General features: G+C 36.2%; 1 protein-coding gene across 1 annotated transcript in view; it reads right to left on the bottom strand.

Annotated features, from left to right (window-relative positions):
• The window catches only part of LOC129270424 (fibropellin-1-like), a 50045-nt gene that overhangs the window by 6855 nt on the left and 21334 nt on the right, over positions 1–21856 (bottom strand). The window contains exons 10-17 of the mRNA XM_064105708.1: positions 19944–20057; positions 19495–19608; positions 17429–17542; positions 15582–15695; positions 8790–8903; positions 8340–8453; positions 3221–3334; positions 261–374 (exon numbers count right to left, since the gene is read on the bottom strand). Coding sequence (XP_063961778.1) covers positions 261–374; positions 3221–3334; positions 8340–8453; positions 8790–8903; positions 15582–15695; positions 17429–17542; positions 19495–19608; positions 19944–20057 — 912 coding nt within the window. The remainder of the gene's footprint in view (positions 1–260; positions 375–3220; positions 3335–8339; positions 8454–8789; positions 8904–15581; positions 15696–17428; positions 17543–19494; positions 19609–19943; positions 20058–21856) is intronic.

The following is a 21856-nucleotide window of genomic DNA, read 5'->3' as shown; positions in this document are numbered from 1 at the left end:
TATTATATTCTGGGTACTCCCCGGCAATGACACTTGCCATTGAATCCCGGCGCAAAGTGCAACATTAGTTTGTTAGTTAGCATTGTACGGATTAAGAATAATTTGCACGAAACCCCCACGATCAGTCGTGTGCCGACTACCCTAATGTTTACTTAAATTTGAGATGCATAGAGATATTTGCTGACTTAAAATTAGATTTTTTTTTCTAACCGGTGTCCAGTGTTTTCATAATTTCTTTCGGGATGTTTTGGTGTACTTACATTCTTCGCAGGTGGCTCCTGTGTATCCATATTGACACACGCATGAGTGTCCCGCTAATTCATTGATACAAGTACCACCATTCTGACAGGGTAAGGTAGCACACTCGTTGATATCTGAAAATGAAAAGGGAATAATAATCAACAAAACACAACACCAACGTAATTCTCATTTTCAAGATACTTAATAGCGAAAGAGTTTCGACTCTTTATATTTTGTCAACGGTGTTTCTAAACTCATTTGCTGAATTTCAATGCAAGGATTTCATTAATCCTACAATCATGTATAGCCAATTGTCGTTTCCCATGAAGCATAATTATTTCTGCGTAATAAAAATGAATAATACACTTTTCTCTTTGATTGCGAAATGTGCTCCCTTAACCATATCCTGGTTACCTCCTCATAAACATTAACAAAACTTAATGTAGTATCATGAAAACTACGTACATATTTCGATATATAAATACTTATTCAAAATTATGATACAAACACAAGATGGATTCTCGACTGCAATCAGTAATTATTTATCATGTTTATGCCTCCGTCTTTACAAAATCAGGTATATATTGCACGCCTAATGTTTAAAATATAAAAAAACAAAGGCCTATATGTCATTTTATCTTTGAACGTATGTGACCCAACATTTCATGCACAACTCATGTATATACATGAGCCAGTTCATTTAAACTTTGAAACGGATCTTCATTGTGACAACGAGAACGTTCCATTTGATATATGACCTATGTAATCTTTGTCCTAATTTGGCTTAAGAACACTAAAAACTTATCAGATCATTGTCTATCAAATGTGAATACATGCAAGAACTAAGTTTGAAGTTTTTCTCTCATTATTAGAGAGAAAAATATATTTCGATGTCCTATAAGCGGCCGTGCAAAACTAAATGACTGTGTGAGCCCCTATACGATGCGCTGCGATGAGTCCGCGGTATAAATATATAAAAAAAATTATGGTGATGTGTGAAGTAAAATCGGCTGTAATGTCATTAGTGATGTTGTGTCCATTTTTGTCGCGATCGCGCTATCAACAAAACATCCCAGTCTCATTAGGGTTAAGCAATAACACCCGTAGCCTCTTGTCGAGGTCCTGGCGGCTACTTCCCGAGCGAAGCGAGGGATATCCTAATTCGCGAATCGAATTAGTCCTGGCGAGTGCTCGGATAGGGTGACATGCCAGTGTATATTCGGCCAATTAGAGGGAAGACAGAGGATAAACCTCCGAGAAAAGTTCAGGGATAGTTATCTCAGGGCCGTAGCCAAGAATTCGTGAATTCAGGGGGAGGGGGGGGGGGGCGGAATAAGAAAAAAAGGTGAACCCTGTTTCGATATGGACGGGGTGAGGAGGGGACGCGGGGGCGGGGGCGACATTATTTTTCCCACCGCAGTTCTGGACATCAGTGTGAATTTTCATTACTTTCGTCTTCGGAATAAGACTACGCATGCGCGTTTGCGTTGCCATCAACACCCTCAAATTGCATGTACCCTATATACATGATATATGCCTTAGATCTATGAATACATCCAATTTTTAAACACCCATCAAATTGCCATTAATAATGACAAGACAAAATGTTAGGCTAGGCTATAGCTAGCCTAGGCAAGGGCATTAAATTTATCTCAAATCAGACCTGGACTTGACTAATGCCTGCGGTCGACTAATGGTTAACTTAGAACTGGTTAATTTTGAACTTTACGTTTACTTACGTTATATCAATGAGCTTGGCCTGGGTAGGATTGGTTTAATAGGTCTAGTTCGTATATAAAACTAGTCCTAGATTTAAATAAATTTAGTTTAGATCTAGTCTAGTCTCTAGATTTAGATCTTGATAAACCACTCTGATCTAAACTCACGTATAACGTAAGGCACAATTTAACGTTTGAACATGCATGTGAATGTAAACGCGCGGCTCTGCATAGCTATTTCAATCGCAGAGTAAATTCTCTTGATCAGCAAAATGTAATTGATCGATAAGCATTTTCTGTAACAATTATTAAGTTTCTAATTTTCTGTGCTCGAAATAGGCAATTGTGTTACTAGTTCTATATACGGACTAGACCTATTAAACTAAGGCTACCAAGCTCATTGGTTTAACGTAAGTAAACGTAAAGTTAGGTGTTAACCAGTTCTAAGCTAACCATGACATTAGTCGAGTGCAGGCATTAGACAGGTCCAGATATAGCCCAGCATTTTCTTGTCTGGCACTTTGACAAGTGTTTAGATTTGAATCTAGATAAAGAACTAAGCCTAAGGCATACAATGGTACCGGTAATTTGAGGGTTTTGATGCAAACGACCACAATTTTTTAGTCCATGCGCATGCGTAGTCTATTTTCCGAAGACGAAAGTCATGAATATTCATATGTCTGGAACCCTGGTGGGAAAAATAATTTCGCGGGCGGGGTGATCATTGGACACCATGGAACACTCCATCCACCAAGCTAATATGAACGACCTTCCTCCTTTTTTTCTTCTCTATTATTTGTTCGTTCTGTTGGCGAGCGGCGCGGGGTTCCGCGGAACTCAGGGAACCCTCTCGACTACGGCCCTGTCTGCCATGCTCCTGGGGGATTTTTTTTATTGTATAGTTACATTTTTGGCAGTTTTTAATATCCATAATAACTATGCAGTAACAAAATTGAGTCAGTGATGGATCCAGGATTGAGTAATGGGCATTAGTTTACAAAATAATCTCTACCAAGCAAAAAGATGTTGACTATTGCAAAAGTTTTCAAATTTGTAAAAGCAAAGAGAATTAAGGTAAAACCAAAATAATAACAAATAATGGATAAGTGAATAAGTGAATGAATGAATAATTAAAAGAAAAATATAAAGATAAATAAGTAAAATAAATAAATAAATAAAGGACAGTAGATAGTCTAGGTTTAGGGGGGTGGAGGGATGGGGGCTGCTTCAACGCCTATGATCCGCCCCAAAGACTATCTTACCTATATCACATAGTGTTCCAGAAAATCCTGGTAAACATTCGCATTCGAAGTCTGTCCCTACGTTAGTACAAGTCGATCCGTTTAGACAGGGATCGCTGGCACAGGCGTCAAGACCTGAGGGTAGAAAAATAATGAAATGGCGTTAATAAGAATGAGAATGATAATGATAATAATATAATAGTAATAATAATGATAATAATAGTAATAATAACATGATGATAAGTATAATGGCAATGATAATAGTAATAATAAGTATATCGATTATTACAATAAGGATAATTATGATAATGATAACAATAATGATATAAAATAATAGTAACAATAATAATAATTATAATGATGATGATGACGATGACGATGATAATGATACTACTACTATACCACTACTACTACTACTACTACTACTAATAATAATAATGAAAATAATAACAATAATAATAATAAAAATAATATCGGTAATAATAGAAATCATAATTTACAGTAACACTGTAATAAATAACGGGCATTTCGGACACATAAGCAATGAAATTGTGAAAATTAAGTTTCGAGATTCCAAGCAAAATCCTTATTTCGGACAAACGATAATATTTCCGTCGTATCACTCATGATATAAAAGGATAGGAGGTTGGTTGGTGGGTCCCTTTGCAAAGGGACTCAAAGGAATTCTGAGGATGGGGGGTGTCATAATTCACTCCATTGGAAGGTAGGTGCCAGTGTTTTAGTGCCTTGATGCTCGGCCTTGGCCTTAAAGGCGCCTTAAGGCCTAACTTTTCAAAGCTTTGGCCTTAAACATTCAAGCCTTGACCTTGAGAGGGCCTTGGACCTGGCCTTGAAGAATTTGAGACTTGAAATTTCAAGGCATTTTCAAGGCTTTTTCAAGGCATTTTGTATTTTGTACTTTCATTTATTTTTATATAAGCAATTATAAATGTTTCATTTTTTCTGTATATTTAATGACACTAATGGTCAATACTACTAGTCAACAATAGCAGTAGCAGCAGCAGTAGTAAGAGTACTAGAAGTGCCATCAATTGTAATTATCATCATTATCAAGGGTTATTATCACATATGTTACAAAGAAAACAGCAGTGATAAAAAAAATGTTTGTGTTGCAATCATGACTAATGATGATAATGACAATATTAATAATAATGATGTTAATAATGATTATGATAAAGATTATAGTGATCTCATGACAGGAATAATTCTGACAGATCTGACTGCAATTTTGACAATTTTTATAGCTAATTCTGAAGAATGATAACAAGGTTGATTTCTATTCCATTAGGATTTCCTTGTATTATTTTCTTTGGTCAACAAGAATATTTTAAGTCCTACTGATATTCTGAAAAGATTTGGTACATTTTAACACAATCTCCAGTTTTGTCATATCCCAATGGGCTATGTCAATGGCAAGATGAGCCAAAATTTTGAGCGGCCAAGCACGGCATATACAGTGCGTATAAAAAAAAGTTTACACTTAGAAAAAATCCTTTTAAAATATATATTTGTAATATCTTGAAGATTTTTCCACTTTTTAACATTGGTACAGATCCATTTAAGCGAATGACGATATAACTGTCGAAAAATATTTCCGCTTGAGTGAGCATCACTTACTTTTGAAAAGTTAGTGAAAAATGATTTGCGCAGAACTTGGAAATAGTTATGCGAATAAAAGTAGACCTTAATCATGAAGAACACATGGAATTTAGCTAGTAAAATTGATTTGATGATATCTTTTACCTTTTTTAACTTGTTTTCTTGCCCAAAACACTTCGAAGAGTGCATTGCGCCCCACCGCACTCCCCCACACACCGAGGCCATCTTGACGATATTTGCTTTACACTGAGCTGTGATTTACATGAAATGGCTTAGGCTTCATTTTCATTTTATTAATCTTTGTCAAGCTTGGAAAAAGTGTGGAGGAAACTAGTATCAAATTCAAAATGAAATGTAAACCCACTTTAATGACACAAACTTAGTGAAAAATGCTGGAGATGTCTGATATGAACTTTTGTTCAGATTCAGTTATATCCTCAGATCCAGCTGGCACACAAAAGGGTAAAGGTTGTGCTTACTAAGTGTTGAAATTTCAATTTGGTTGGCAAAATTGTTACAAAATGCTGGAATGTATCCGTTTTATTTCAATCGACTAAAGGTGCAAGGGAAATGTATGAGAAATGTTTCGCAGGGTAAGTTTGATTTAGCCCTTTCCCCTTGACACAGCGTGAAAACGAGCATTTCTGCGCAAACAGATTTCTGCGAGCTTTACAAAAATGGACAGTGCTCACTCAAGTGTAACATTCTGTCAACACTTTTACTTTCATTAGATAGATGAGACCCACACCCAAGATTATGTGTGAAAAAATTACCCACATGTTGTATATTTTTTAATTCCCAGGGCTTTTTCAAAGTGTAAACTTTTTTTTGATACGCACTGTAGAGAAAAATTTCTGCCAACAAATATTAAAAGCGATTGAAGCGAGCAAAATTTTCCGCCCTCTTACTATATGAAAAGCTAATTTTGTGATACATTGTGACAATACGTTTAGAAAATAATATCACATTTACTCCTTTTTCTTTTTTGTCTCCCCTTTTCTAAGTTTATTACTTGTTGTGGAACTTCCTCTCTCTCTCTTTTTTTTTTTTTGGGGGGGGGGGGGTTCTGATATTTTTTAAACAGGCGAGAATAAGGAATGGGAAGAGAGAGAGAGGAGAAGGGGGTAAACATGTGAGAGCGTAAGAAAGACGGGGATGACACATTTGGCCGGTTAGGCAGAATATACTGCAAGATCAGTGAATATGTTGATAGGCAGTACATCTTTTCTAAATTGTATATATTTTGTTTTGGGTCTAGTGTCTCAGATTGACAAAACAGTTTTTAAAAAATGTTTACTTCTCTTTAATCATATGGTTCGACAGTGAATTTCATTTCCCTAGAGTTTCAAGGAAATAAACAACGTATTTGTTTTTGTGTCAATATTGTCTGATAGAGGCCTCTATTTTACTGTTGAATTGAATTTATTTCCGTTAAAAACAAATAACAAAATATATAAAATGAAACATGTGAATTGATAAATGGAAAACGGGAGGATGGCCATAGAATGTTTCAAGAAATAATTAAGATTTACCCTCCCTCAAGTAAGGGTATAGGGTGCGCCCCGTTTATTTTACATCCTTTTGAATATGAATTTAATTTGTAAGTATTCTTTATTCCGGTTTTAGAGATAAAATAAGAGTAGAAGATACAAGAAATGATAATTGAAATTTAAAAGTGGTTGTAAGCAGAAAAAACATAAAAACTGACAAGAGACCTAGGGAATGACTAATTTTCAGGTCAGCATCCGAAAATTTCAACTTGCGATTTGGGCTCTCTTGCACCCCCCCCCCCTGAAAAATCCATGTAGGAAAAGTGCCCCCTTTTTGAAATCGAAAATGCCCTTTTTCCAAATGAAATATGCCCTTTTTCAAAAAGAAATATCTTTTTTAATAACATTTCTAGTAAAATATAATACATTTTAGGTTCGAAAATCACCAAATTTTGGATCGCGCTCGCATCACTGTTCATGGTCACAAAAATGTTGAGAATGTCCAGTTTCAGATTGGAATATCACACATTTTTGGCTCGTGTTCTGCACTTGCATCAATTGTAAAGTAAGGTACTCATTCTGTTTCCGTTTACAAAAATGCCTAGAATGTCCAGTTTTCAAGTTGTAATATCATCAAATTTTTGAGCCCGCGCTTTGCGTTAGTATCATTTTGATTGGTGAGTTATGTATCCTATTTATGAGTCACTAATTGCAGTCCTTAACAGCTTCCTTTTCTGGTCAGTATATTAAAAATTTCAGCTCACGCTTCGCGCTCGCGTCAATTATTTAGTTAGATACAAATCTTTGCATGATTACAAACACAGCTCGGAACATTTTATTTTCATGCCTTATTACACGAAATGTCCGGGGGTTTCAGCTTAGTGATTAGCGCCATAATTGACAAAAAATCAAGTTTTACAACTTCAGAATTGATTTCTTTTCAAAACTGCATTCTCACGGAATAGTAAAGCCTAAATAAAATAAATCTATGTTATGAATAAGAAATTGCTTTTAAAGGCTTTGCTCAAACTAATTTCTACAAAACACACAACTACTTTACGCAGTTGATAATCTCATTTTGAAAATATCTGTTTGCAAATGTCTATTTTGACATATAAGTGCCCTTTTTGGCTTTGACCCCACCCCAAACAAAAATAAGTTCTGTCGCCCCTGTCACGTGGATTGGAGAAAGATATGTGTTGAGAATGGGCATACGAGGATCAGATGACAGTGGTAATAATAATTACTGAAATGTAAATCGCCTAGAAAATGTAATATATTAAATGTACAAGGTAACTTTATTATTTCAATATTATGTCTAAATCAATCATGAAATTATTTTTGTTTTATATGTACAAAGGTCAAATTTTTTGCTAGCTCAGTTCTCTCGCTCACACCTTTTATACAGTTTGCCCTGTGTGCCATGTCTGCCGCCTAAGCATTGTTGGCTCATTGTTCCATATATCATTTGAAATACCTTGGCCTTGGGTTTCCATGCCTTGGCCTTGGGTATCGAAGCCTTGGCTTTGGAGGTTTGAACCTTGAATACAACACTGCTAGATGCATATCCCCAAATGATTTTACAGAGAGCAATATTAATCAGGATCACTTTTTCTTACTCTCATATAAGGGATGCCATTCAAAATCCAAGGCACAGCTCCAGAATTTCAGAATGAGGGGATGGGGGATGGGTTCACAAAATGGGTTGATAAGCCAAAAAGAAAATAAAAAATCAACAAATAAACTGACGATAAAACTTGACACTACTCCAAAAGTGGTACCCCCCCCCCCAAAAAAAAAAGAAGAGAGAAATAAAGAAATGAAATTGTCAAACTTTGTAATAAAACAAGATATACCCCAAGGAATGAGGCCATGATACGTATGACGATTCTATTGAAATAAACTGTCGGTAAACTGTTTCTTGGAAAGCTATGTGTGATAATGCTGTTTAAAGGGGATGTTGTATATCTCTACAATCATGCTCTCACATAATTAGATGATCATTATCAAAGAGGAAGATAGATACTTACTATCTTCACAGTTCACGCCAGTGTATTCAGGAAGACACATGCACGAGTAGGCATTGACCATATCGTCACAGGTGGCACCGTTTTGGCACGGACTGCTCGCACACTCATTGATGTCTGAAGGGGTATGACAAATTAACATTACACGAGGAATGTATCCATACCTATATTCAATATTAATGAACAATTATCATAATTATGCACAGAGCAAAGTGTTAATAGTGATAGTGGTGGGTGAAAGGTCATTTACCCCCCCCCCGATTTTTATGCCCGAACGCTCTTGAACATCTATTCATATAAGCCTTCATATTTCTTAGCTTATTTTCCAAGTTTATTTACCCACTTTAATCACAATTACATAATGCCAGCAATTTGCATTTCCATTTGAATCATTAATTAGGTTTTGAATTAGTGATGGGTGATGTCTGTTGAATTGTTGCATCAAGTTCTTACCCGTTTGACAGTCACTGTCTGTGTATCCTGCCGCACAATTGCATGTGTACATATTAACCTGGTCATTACAAGTCCCTCCATTTTGACAAGGACCGGAAGCACATTCGTCAGTATCTGCAAAAGTGAACATAATAAACCGAGTTAAGGGTGAAACCACTGGCGAGTGCAACTAAAACTTAAGTGTTTATACTTCCAGGGATGGCAGTTGATATTGATAGGACTAAGAGGGCCTGGAATCCAGCTACAATGCAGCATTGAAAAAATGATAATACTGGCCTGAAAATAAATTGCCAAATTAAAGCCTGAATGCAGGATTTTGCCTGAATACGGGCATCCCTGCACTTCGATTCTCTGAAACCTCCAATCCGTGCTGCACTCGCTATTTTTAGTATATTCCTTGATCGCGTGAAAAATGAGGCACAGTCTAGAATAACTATCATACAGGTGATTACTGCACGTACTCTGATAAACTCATTGATGTGTATGCAAAGCGAGTTAATGAAAGGTTATCTCAGGTCAGACTAGGTGGACAACAACATATTCCGCCAGCGGTGCGTAACAGGTGTTTTACAAGTAAGGGGCCTGGTCAGGCGAATTCCTTTGCCGTGGCGGAGATGTGTTGCGATGCCAAATATGGTATTTGTTCGGACTTCACGAGAAGGTGCGGCCTAAAAAATGTTGCGTTGCGAATTTTGTATTTTCGGACATCGCAAGGAGGCGTGGATAAAAAAGGCTACGTCGCGTTAGCTGGCGTGGTAATTTCGAGAGGGGGCGAAATCCAAATTCTAATAAGTTAGCATTCTTCTTCGTGGAGTCGATTGAAGAGCATCTTTCATCTCAATTCACCTGTTTTGTGCAACATACTTCCTGTATTTTTTCCTGTATTAAAAATTTCTTGTAACGGACTCTGTGTCAGTGACATATAGACGCTTTCGCTGTTTTGTGAACTTTTTGGTTATCGTTTTAACCCATTCATATAGATTTTAACGAACGCTTCGCAGTTGAAAATTTATTTTCTTTATCTGGAAACATATCTGCATATTTGTGTTATCCGTTTGTTGGACTTTTCAGTTGTTAGGAGTCACAGTTTTCCCTCAAGACTTTTCAATTTCATCGCCACCCCTGCATTATTCCATCATGCCTAAGGTTAAGCCAAGCAAAAAGTCAAATCAGAGGAAATCTACTCGTCGTTCGGTCCGGGATGCCGCCAGCCAGCCTTCCCTGTCGACCTCGAGACAGACGTCGGCCAAGTTTTTGGTTCTACTCAAAGCCCATATGCTGGAAGTTCGGCGTCGGCGACCAACGGTGAGTTCTGGCCTCTTGTGACTTCTCCACAAGATCCAGTCATTCCCCAAATTCAATCTCAAGCCCCCCCCCCCTTCTGTCTATCCTGCCCCTGTGGTTGAGGATCGAGCCTAATAGTAATACACCAGCCCTCGACCCTCCCTTTCCTATGCAGCCAGATATGCTTAGCTGCGTGTGTGATGTTTTGGGCGGGGAGGTGCCTTCTAGTGTTAAGGAGAAGATTTGGAAGGGTGAGTTTGTAGAGTTAGGAGGATTGCTAAAGAGGGAAAGCTTAAGTGAGGAAAATTCCCAGTTGCAGGCCTTCAGCCTTTGTGCCACCGGGTCGGCTTTAATGCTTCGCCCCCAAAGCAAGGCTCCAGTGTTCGCTAGCATTGAGCAATGGACCTCGGCTTTCCTTATTTAAAAATGTAAAGTCAGGCTGCAAAGAAGTCTAGCAGTGAACATGTGAAGTGTGCAAAATGGCGTGATTAAAGTTGAGTTTACAATTTCCAATTCGTCTACAAATTGGTGATTATTTACTGTTTGATTGACGATGTAACACGCTTCCGCGTACTTCCAAATTTTTTAAAAACTAAATAATGCACAGGCTTATATTTGGTAGAATGAATGATAAAGACGATCTCTATGCCATAATAATACGACCCTCAACACTTACTTTATCGGAAGTCTGTAAGGGCCCAACGGAAATGCAGCATAATCACCCTGGCTTTAGCAGAGTAGCTCTTACGCGCTCAATTTAGGAATCGCAGCGTGATAGAAGTTCAACTCAAGTAAACCTTTATTTTTTTATCCTAATTGACACTTCATCCATTTTTCAAATAAAGTATTCAAATTAATAATATAGTATAAAAACAATGAATATGAATACAGTATTTAAATCATGTGCATTGGAGAAGGCGAATGACCCGGAAAACAGGTGCTGGTGTCGGTATACGCCTGTATAGTCAAGTAGAACCACAACATGACCGTCAAGTTGGGTATATATGCATTTTTTAAAATGAAAGTTATAGTATAGGGTGTCTTGTCTACCTCAAGAATCCGACGGATGCCACTTGGGCACCCTTGGGCCTTTTTTTGGGGGTTAAATTGACGTCATAGGCCACGCCCACCTTTTTTTAATACCTCTTAAACATGACTTTCATATTTTACGAAATAAACATGTCATGTTTGGTATCAAATTAAAGTTAATAAAAAGTCAAATGCAAATATATTGATCACTGGGCATTTATTGCATTACAAATGTAAGTAATTCATATAAGGCGAAAAATATCATGATTTTACTGAAAGTTAAGTTGAGGATGCGCATATTAAGAATCCGATGGGTGCGACCTTGGTATCTTGAGGAATTTTATCTATGTGACGTCATAAACCACACAAATTTTCTTACATTCCTCTTAATTGTTAATTTTCTATAGAGCAGAATAAACATATCATCTTTCATATCAAATTATAGCAAATGCAAAATCAAATCCAGAAATGTGAATCAAAAGGCATTTATATTGCGTTCAGACCAAATAACGGTCATTAAGGTCATGAAAGGTCAAGTTAGGTCACAAATGTAAGCAATGCAACATAATTTTTTATAATGGGGACTATCTCATGTTTGGAATACAAACGGATTGAGCATTAAATGTATTTTTGGCTGATAGTTATGTTGAGGATGCGTATATTTAGAATCTGACAGGGGCTACTTTGGTACCCTTGGGGCAACGTCATTTTCTGACGTCATACACCACACCATCCTTTTCATATAGGTCAACCTCTTAATTATGATTTACAGTATCTCTTTTCTAGTGTACGAAATAAACATTATCACGTTTGGTATCAAATTAAAGCTTATGGAAAATGGAGTGTACATTTATACAAAAGTAAATCACATGCCAAAGTCACATTTAGGTCATTTTAGCGCATGAAAGGTCTAATGAAGGCGGGAGTTTATCAGTACTTAAAAGGGTGTTAATTCCTCAACAATCTCGATTGCATGCCTCTGCCTTAGCCGTATACTTCGTCATGTTCGTTTTGCACTTGCAGTATGAATTATGAAATACATGATTCGACGGCTGGGCAGCAACTACATTAAGCCTCATAGAACAGGGTGACACTGACTTGCATCTGCAAGGGGAGCAACCACTGTGTCATGAACAAGTACGGGTAGGCCTAATGTCCTGTTCCACGTACTTTCAGTTATCTTCTAAAGATGTCATGGGAGTAGAGCGTATATAATTTTTCTCAGACAACACTGACATTTGTGTTCTACCAGACTGTTCTCCTTTTAGGGTCTACAAGTCTTCTGCATACGGATGAAAAAGTGATCGATATTAAAGTTATGGTATTGAAACTAGGAGAGAAAAAAGCTGGCTGTGCACAGACAATCTGGCAAGGGAAAGACTTCCACTCTGAACTTGCTTTATCCTCTTCCAGACTGATTTGGACCCTCTTCAATCTCGATTGCATGTTACTACTTGTGTTTAGAATGGCACAATACGATACACCAAAGTGACAAACGCTAGCCCTAGGATATCCATGGTGGCCCTGATATTAATCAAAATTGTACAGGTTCTGACAATTCCATGATGGGAGTATCCACTGTGCTATGAACAGGTATAGGAATGCCCACCTAACCTATACTTCCCATCTATACATGAAAAGTTAGTTGCAGGGGAGTCTTTCGGATAAGATTTTCTCCGAATAAAGATCCTGGAGAAAAGCACATTTGACACGCTCGTTTGCTAACTTTTCAGTTGGGGTAGGCTCTTAATCTTTACATTTATTATCATTAGTTAAAAAAGATATAAAGTTTGAATACTACATCTTTAATCGAGTCTGATTCCTGTCCACTTCTTCTACATATAGAGTAAGCAGTAAGTTCAGAGTGAAAGTATTTCCCTTGCCAAATCAACACAAACTAAAGAAAGGAATTATCTGTGCACAGCCAGCTTTTTCTCCTAGTTTCAATACCATACATATCCATTACTTTTTCATCAGTATGCAGAAGACTTGTAAACCCCAAAAGGAGAACAGTCTGGTAGAACAGAAATGTCAGTGTTGTCAGAGAAAAAGTATATATGTTTCTACTCCCATGACATCTTCAGAAGATAACTGATAGTACGTGGAACAGGACATTAGGCCTACCCGTACTTGTTTATGACACAGTGTGTTTAATTTGTTTTAATGTACATTCCATTTTCCATAAACTTTGATTTGATACCAAACATGACGTGTTTATTCCATACACTAGATCATAGATATAGTAGGGGAGAGAGATAGGGTTCCCATGCACCCCAATGATATATTTTTTAAACCTACAATTTTGTAATCTGTAAGATGTGTAGTGAATGAATTTTGATGTTCCCAAAACGAAATATTGTCCATTGGGGTTCAAATTCAAGATGGCGTCCAAAATGGCCGCCATATTCATGGGATTTGAATTTTCGTACATAGATTCCGACACAAACATTCATTTGCCACAAAATTAGTGTCATATGAAAGATAAATAAATTTTGCACAAGTTGATACTTTTCAGGGGTGATGAAATGGTAATTCGGTTGATATTTTAATAAGAAAAGTGCAATTTTGAGATTTTTTTTCCCAAAAATTGAAAAATTGCGAAATACATGATTTACCATAAATCTAAAGAAAATAAAGCAATCGCCTCGAAAATTTCTAGGAAACTTTCCTAATATACAATTATTAAGTGGACGAAATGCCAAATCGATATCGTTTTTAGTCACAAACTTAATATGTCTCAAACTTGAAAATTCAATTTTCAGAAATTTAGCTTTTTTTACTGCATATCGGAGACTAGGATATATTAATGTATATTGTCACATTTTCAACCCAGAAAATGGAAAAAGGCCTTCATAAAATGCGAAATTATCTATTATTTTGTTAGTAGAATTTACTACAATCCCTTTATTCTTCGATTTCAAGTCGGTTGATATACTTTTTAATAGAATTAAGACTTTTGTCCAAAATTTGTATGTTTTTGGTAAAAAAAATTGCACATGCACTGTTATTGATCAGATTTATTATGAATATCAGTAATAAATGCACAATCTCAACATTCGATATGAAAGAGGATGTATCAACGAGAATATTTGCAGGCTTCATGCCACCATAAGTATCTTCATTTGCTTCAAATAGAAGGAAAATATGCTGAATGTATTGAGCGATTTTGCGCTAAAGTGAGGCCAAAATTCAACCTTAGTGTGGCAGTCACATCCATGAAAATGATTGCAAAGTGATGAATGGTATGTCATTCAAATAATACAATAGCTTGGATCAGCCTCTCGCATCGATTGTGTAGGTATGACTAACACACCGTAATGTCCAGTATAGAATGTGCATGGTAATAGAAATGTATCTGATTCAAAATCATATATTCTATTTATTGACTTTTTTCCCCTCAGTACCCCTTTAACTCTTCAAAATGTTTGATTCTGCTTAAAGGGATGTGCGGATGGTTTAAATAAAAGCGGAAAAAATGAATCAAATGTTGAGGATTTGAAAGGAATATTTACCTAATCTACACGGATATATTGTGGATATCTACATGATTGCGAGCACCCCCCCCCCCCCCATCGCCCGTGTGTTATGTGAATTTCATAAACACGTGGAAGGCCTCTGGCAGTTTCGCCTGCATTACGCAATTCGATATAGCATCAGTGCTGGCTTTGTAGACAGCTTTTGAATATTTTTTTTCATTAAATATTGAGATACATACATACATACATACATACATATAACTATGTCCATTGACCCTAAATGACATTTGACCTTGATCATGTGACCTGAATCTCGCACAGGATATTCAGGGATATTTGATTGCTCTTATGTCCAAGTTCCATGAACTAGATCCATAAACTTTTAAAGTTATGATGAATTTCACAAACAACTCTAATATGGCCAAAGTTCGTGGACCATAAGTGGCCTTTGACCTTGGTCATGTGACCTGAAACTCAGGCAGTTCAGTAATACTTGCTTATTCTTACGTCCCAGTTTCATGAACTAGGTTCATTTGGTTTTCAAATTACGACATTTCAAAAACTTAGCCTTGGTTAAGATCTCAATGTTGACGACGCCGCTGTCGCCGCTGCCGTCAGAAAAAGCGGCGCCTATTCACTCTGCTATGCAGGTGAGACCCCCCAAATATATATATATGTCGGCTATTCATAAATGTCTTTATTTATTTGCATACGTTAGATATCTTCAAATACTTTAATTAATATAAAAAACAAAGGTATTGTCAGTCACCAGCCACAAGAATTAATTGAATTAAAATGGGTCAGTTGCTGGCGTATGACGCCAAAAATTATAAACATCAGAGAATCACATCTGATTTATTCTCTGATGGTTTTCTGTCAAGCCATAAGCAATCAATACTTTTGAGCAATCTATGATTTTCAAATCTTTAATTGCGCTTCTATCAAAATACCCTGACTATCAGGATCAACTGATGGTGATCGACAAGAGGCTTTTGATACTCACCGATGCCACATGTAGGACCCTCGTATCCAGCAACGCAAGAACACGAGTAACTGTTGACTGCATCCGTGCAAGTACCTCCGTTCTGACAGGGACTGCTTGCACATTCGTTGATATCTGTTATAAAGATTAAAGTCAACTTAAGAAGCTGCAGCATGAAATTAACCAGAGTGTCCTAAAATCACCATGCATCGTTTTCATATGAATAATACGGCAATATGGCAAAGTCTAACGCATATCTAATCTGAATAGGCTATTAAAAACATTTAAGACTGAAAACCAAATAGCGGTTGAAAACGGAAACATAGTAATGTAACGAATCAACTATGAAATAATAATCACATTAATAATGGTAATGATGATGATATTAAGAATAATACAAAAATGAATACATTAATACTATTTCTCCTACTAGTACTATTACTACTACTGCTGCTACTACTTCTCCTTCTTCTTTTTCTTCTACTACTATCAATTTTACTAATAATATTTATCATACAAGAAATAACAATGCGAGGAATGGCGGATGATGGTGGAAATAAGTATAAAATAGCTTTTTATACTCATAAAGAAATAAATTATTAACAAGTGGACCGCCTCTAGCAGTCTCATCTGCATCGCGCGATTCAATATAGCAGCAGAGCTGACTTTGAAAACTACTATGAAATTATTCACACAAACACCATTCATATAATGATACAATACTACAATGACCTTGATCATGCAACATAAGACTTGTAAGTGATACTTGATTACCCCTATATCACAAATTTTATAAACTATATCTATAAACTTTGAAAGTTATGACAGCAATCTAATAATTACCTCTAAAATGGCCAAAGTTCAATGACCTTAAATTACCTTTGACTTTGATCATGTGACCTGAAACTCGCATGAGATGTTCAGTGATACTTGATTACTCTTATGTCCAAGTTTTATGAACTAGACCAATACACTTACAGAGTTATGACGGTAATTCAACAAATACCCCAACATGACCAAACTTTATTTACCTTAAATGACCTTTGACCTTAGTCATGTGACCTGAAACTCGCACATGATGTCTAGTGATACTTGATTAATCTTATGTCCAGGTTTCATGAATCACATCCACAAACCTTCAATGTTCTGATGGTAATTGAACAGATACCCCCAACATGGCCAAAGTTCATTGCCCTTTGACATTGGTCATGTGACCTGAAATTCGCAACTCTTATATCTAAGTTTTATGAACTAGACCAATAAACATTAAAAGTTATGATGGTAATTCAACAAATACCCCCAACTTGGCCAAAGTTTATTGACCTTAAATTACCTTTGACCTTAATTATGTGACCTGAAACTCGCACAGAATATTTAGTAATACTTGATTAACCTTATGTTTAAGTTTCATGAATCAGATCCATAAACTGTCAAAGTTATGATGGTAATTCAACAGATACCCCCAACTTGACCAAAGTTCATTGACCCTAAATGACCTTTGCCCTTGAACATGTGACGTGAAACTCAGGCAGGATGTTCAGTAATACTTGATTAATCTTATGTTTAAGTTTCATGAACTAGATCCATATACTTTCTAAGTTATGCTGTCATTTCAAATACGTAACCTTAGGTTAAGACTTGGTGTTAAACAGAACGATCCTTTACAACCCAATTGCCAATCTTAATGCAATTCAATCTTTAATAAACTATTAGATGCACTGTTATTGTATGCATTTACTACTGTATGCACTACGCGGATGTTCCTAGCGCAACAAACAACTTATAAAAATTTAACTATCAGCGACGACCTTATTTCGGGATCAATTACTTTGAAAAACATGAATGGAAGAAAAACATAAAATACTTACCGGTTCCGCAAGTGGGGTCAGTGTATCCAGGCTCACAGCTACATGTGTAAGAACTGATTCCATCAGTACATGTACCATCATTCTGACACGGATCAGAGGCGCATTCATCAATATCTAAGTAAAGGAGGTTGACAGAAACACTTAAAACGTTTATTCAAACTTAATCAACGCTCTATTATAATACTTCTCTAATTTTAACATTTAACTCTACATTTCTTTACGTTCGACTAACGATACTTTTTATAACATGTTTAACAAAACCGGACTGCCATACAGATTTCAATAAATCTACAAAGATTGGATTTCAACCGTTCCTAATGGGAATGAGAATAATTGATAATCTTTGTAAGTATTTAGAGGTCAAGTCCACCCAAGAAACAAAAATGATGTGAAAAATAGGCATGCTATAGAAAAATCGAACAAAGATTAACGGTGAAAATTTGATCCAAATCGGATGTAAAATAAGAAAGTTAAGACATTTTAAAATTTCGCTTATTTTCACATAACGGTTATATATGTAAATATCATTGTAGCTTAGTAGAATACAAATGAGACAGTCGACAATATCACTCACCATTTCATTTATATTTTTTCATGAATTATACAATATTCTCAATTTTACAGATTTTGCAATAAGGATTGTTATAATTGAACCACAAATTAGGTGAGAAACAGTTGTATTTCCACAAGTTCAGGGTGGAAATAATGAGAAACTAAATTATTTCACATTTCAACATGGCCAAACTTTATTGACCTTAAATGACCTTTGACCTTAGTCATGTGACCTGAAACTCGCACAGGATGTCTAGTGATACTTGATTAATCTTATGTCCAGGTTTCGTGAATCACATCCACAAACCTTCAATGTTAAGATGGTAATTCAACAGATACCCCCAACATGGCCAAAGTTAATTGCCCTTTGACCTTGGTCAGGTGACCTGAAATTCGCACAGGGTGTTTAGTGATACTTGATTACTCTTATATCCAAGTTTTATGAACTAGACCAATAAACATTAAAAGTTATGATGGTAATTCAACAAATACCCCCAACTTGGCTAAAGTTCATTGACCTTAAATTAACTTTGACCTTAATTATGTGACCTGAAACTCGCCCAGAATATTTAGTAATACTTGATTAACCTTATGTTTAATTTTCATGAATCAGATCCATAAACTGTCAAAGTTATGATGGTAATTCAACAGATACCCCCAACTTGACGAAAGTTCATTGACCCTAAATGACCCTTGCCCTTGAACATGTGACGTGAAACTCAGGCAGGATGTTCAGTAATACTTGATTAATCTTTTTTATGTTTAAGTTTTATGAACTAGATCCATATACTTTCTAAGTTATGCTGTCATTTCAAATACTTAACCTTCGGTTAAGACTTGGTGTTAAACAGAACCGATCCTTTACAACCCAATTGCCAAACTTAATGCAATTCAATCTTTAATGAACTATTAGATGCACTGTTATTGTACGCATATACTATTGTATGCACTACGCGGATGTTCCTAGCGCAACAAACAACTTATAAAATTAACTATCAAAGATTTGAACCTTGAATACAACACTGCTAGATGCATATCCCCAAATGATTGAAAGACAGCATATTTTACAGAGAGCAATAATAATCAGGATCACTTATTCTTACTCTCATATAAGGGATGCCATTCAAAATCCGAGGCACAGCTCCAGAATTTCAGAATGAGGGGATGGGATGGGTTCACAAAATGGGTTGATAAGCCAAAAAGAAAATAAAAATCAACAAATAAACTGACAATAAAACTTGACACTACTCCAAAAGTGGTACCCCCCCCAAAAAAAAAAAAAAAAGAAGAGAGAAATAAAGAAATGAAATTGTCAAACTTTGTAATAAAACAAGATATACCCCAAGGAATGAGGCCATGATACGTATGACGATTCTATTGAAATAAACTGTCGGTAAACTGTTTCTTGGAAAGCTATGTGTGATAATGCTGTTTAAAGGGGATGTTGTATATCTCTACAATCATGCTCTCACATAATTAGATGATCATTATCAAAGAGGAAGATAGATACTTACTATCTTCACAGTTCACGCCAGTGTATTCAGGAAGACACATGCACGAGTAGGCATTGACCATATCGTAACAGGTGGCACCGTTTTGGCACGGACTGCTCGCACACTCATTGATGTCTGAAGGGGTATGACAAATAAACATTATTACACGAGGAATGTATCCATACCTATATTCAATATTAATGATAATTATCATAATTATGCACAGAGCAAAGTGTTAATAGTGATAGTGGTGGGTGAAAGGTCATTTACCCCCCCGGTTTTTATGTCCGAACGCTCTTGAACATCTATTCATATAAGCCTTCATATTTCTTAGCTTATTTTCCAAGTTTATTTACCCACTTCAATCACAATTACATAATGCCAGCAATTTGCATTTCCATTTGAATCATTAATTAGGTTTTGAATTAGTGATGGGTGATGTCTGTTGAATTGTTGCATCAAGTTCTTACCCGTTTGACAGTCACTGTCTGTGTATCCTGCCGCACAATTGCATGTGTACATATTAACCTGGTCATTACAAGTCCCTCCATTTTGACAAGGACCGGAAGCACATTCGTCAGTATCTGCAAAAGTGAACATAATAAACCGAGTTAAGGGTGAAACCACTGGCGAGTGCAACTAAAACTTAAGTGTTTATACTTCCAGGGATGGCAGTTGATATTGATAGGACTAAGAGGGCCTGGAATCCAGCTACAATGCAGCATTGAAAGAATGATAATACTGGACTGAAAATAAATTGCCAAATTAAAGCCTGAATGCAGGATTTTGCCTGAATACCGGCATCCCTGCACTTCGATTCTCTGAAACCTCCAATCCGTGCTGCACTCGCTATTTTTAGTATATTCCTTGATCGCGTGAAAAATGAGGCACAGTCTAGAATAACTATCATACAGGTGATTACTGGAAGTACTCTGATAAACTCATTGATGTGTATTGCTATATGTTAGAAAAATGTAAAGTCAGGCTGCAAAAAAGTCTAGCAGTGAAAATGTGAAGTGTGCAAAATGGCGTGATTAAAGTTGAGTTTACAATTTCCAATTCGTCTACAAATTGGTGATTATTTACTGTTTGATTGACGATGTAACACGCTTCCGCGTACTTCCAAATTTTTTTAAAACTAAATAATGCACAGGCTTATATTTGATAGAATGAATGATAAAGACGATCTCTATGCCATAATAATACGACCCTCAACACTTACTTTATCGGAAGTCTGTAAGGGCCCAACGGAAATGCAGCATAATCACCCTGGCTTTAGCAGAGTAGCTTTTACGCGCTCAATTTAGGAATCGCTGCGTGATAGAAGTTCAACTCAAGTAAAATTTTATTTTTTATCCTAATTGACACTTCATCCATTTTTCAAATAAAGTATTCAAATTAATAATATAGTATAAAAACAATGAATATGAATACAGTATTTAAATCATGTGCATTGGAGAAGGCGAATGACCCGGAAAACAGGTGCTGGTGTCGGTATACGCCTGTATAGTCAAGTAGAACCACAACATGACCGTCATGTATATAGGTATATATGCATTTTTTCAAATGAAAGTTGTAGTATAGGGTGTCTACTTCAAGAATCCGACGGATGCCACTTGGGCACCCTTGGGCATTTTTTTGTGTGGTTAAATTGACGTCATAGGCCACGCCCACTCTTTTTTTAATACCTCTTAAACATGACTTTCATATTTTACGAAATAAACATGTCATGTTTGGTATCAAATTAAAGTTAATAAAAAGTCAAATGCAAATATATTGATCACTGGGCATTTATTGCATTACAAATGTAAGTAATTCATATAAGGCGAAAAATATTATGTTTAAATACAAATACGTTAGGTATTACAAGCATTTTTTTTTACTGAAAGTTAAGTTGAGGATGCGCATATTAAGAATCCAATGGGTGCGACCTTGGCATCTTGAGGAATTGTATCTATGTGACGTCATAAACCACAAAAATTTTCTTACATTCCTCTTAATTGTTAATTTTCTATAGAGCAGAATAAACATATCATCTTTCATATCAAATTATAGCAAATGCAAAATCAAATCCACAAATGTGAATCACAAGTCATTTATATTGCGTTCAGACCAAATAACGGTCATTAAGGTCATGAAAGGTCAAGTTAGGTCACAAATGTAAGCAATGCAACATAATTTTTTATAATGGGGACTATCTCATGTTTGGAATACAAACAGATTGAGCATTAAATGTATTTTTGGCTGATAGTTATGTTGAGGATGCGTATATTTAGAATCTGACAGGGGCTACTTTGGTACCCTTGGGGCAACGTCATTATCTGACGTCATACACCACACCATCCTTTTCATATAGGTCAACCTCTTAATTATGATTTACATT

This window comes from Lytechinus pictus, chromosome 10, assembly GCF_037042905.1.
Source record: "Lytechinus pictus isolate F3 Inbred chromosome 10, Lp3.0, whole genome shotgun sequence".
Taxonomy (NCBI): Eukaryota; Metazoa; Echinodermata; class Echinoidea; order Temnopleuroida; family Toxopneustidae; genus Lytechinus; species Lytechinus pictus.
Note: the sequence above shows the minus strand (reverse complement) of the source record. Positions and strands in the feature narration are given on the sequence as shown.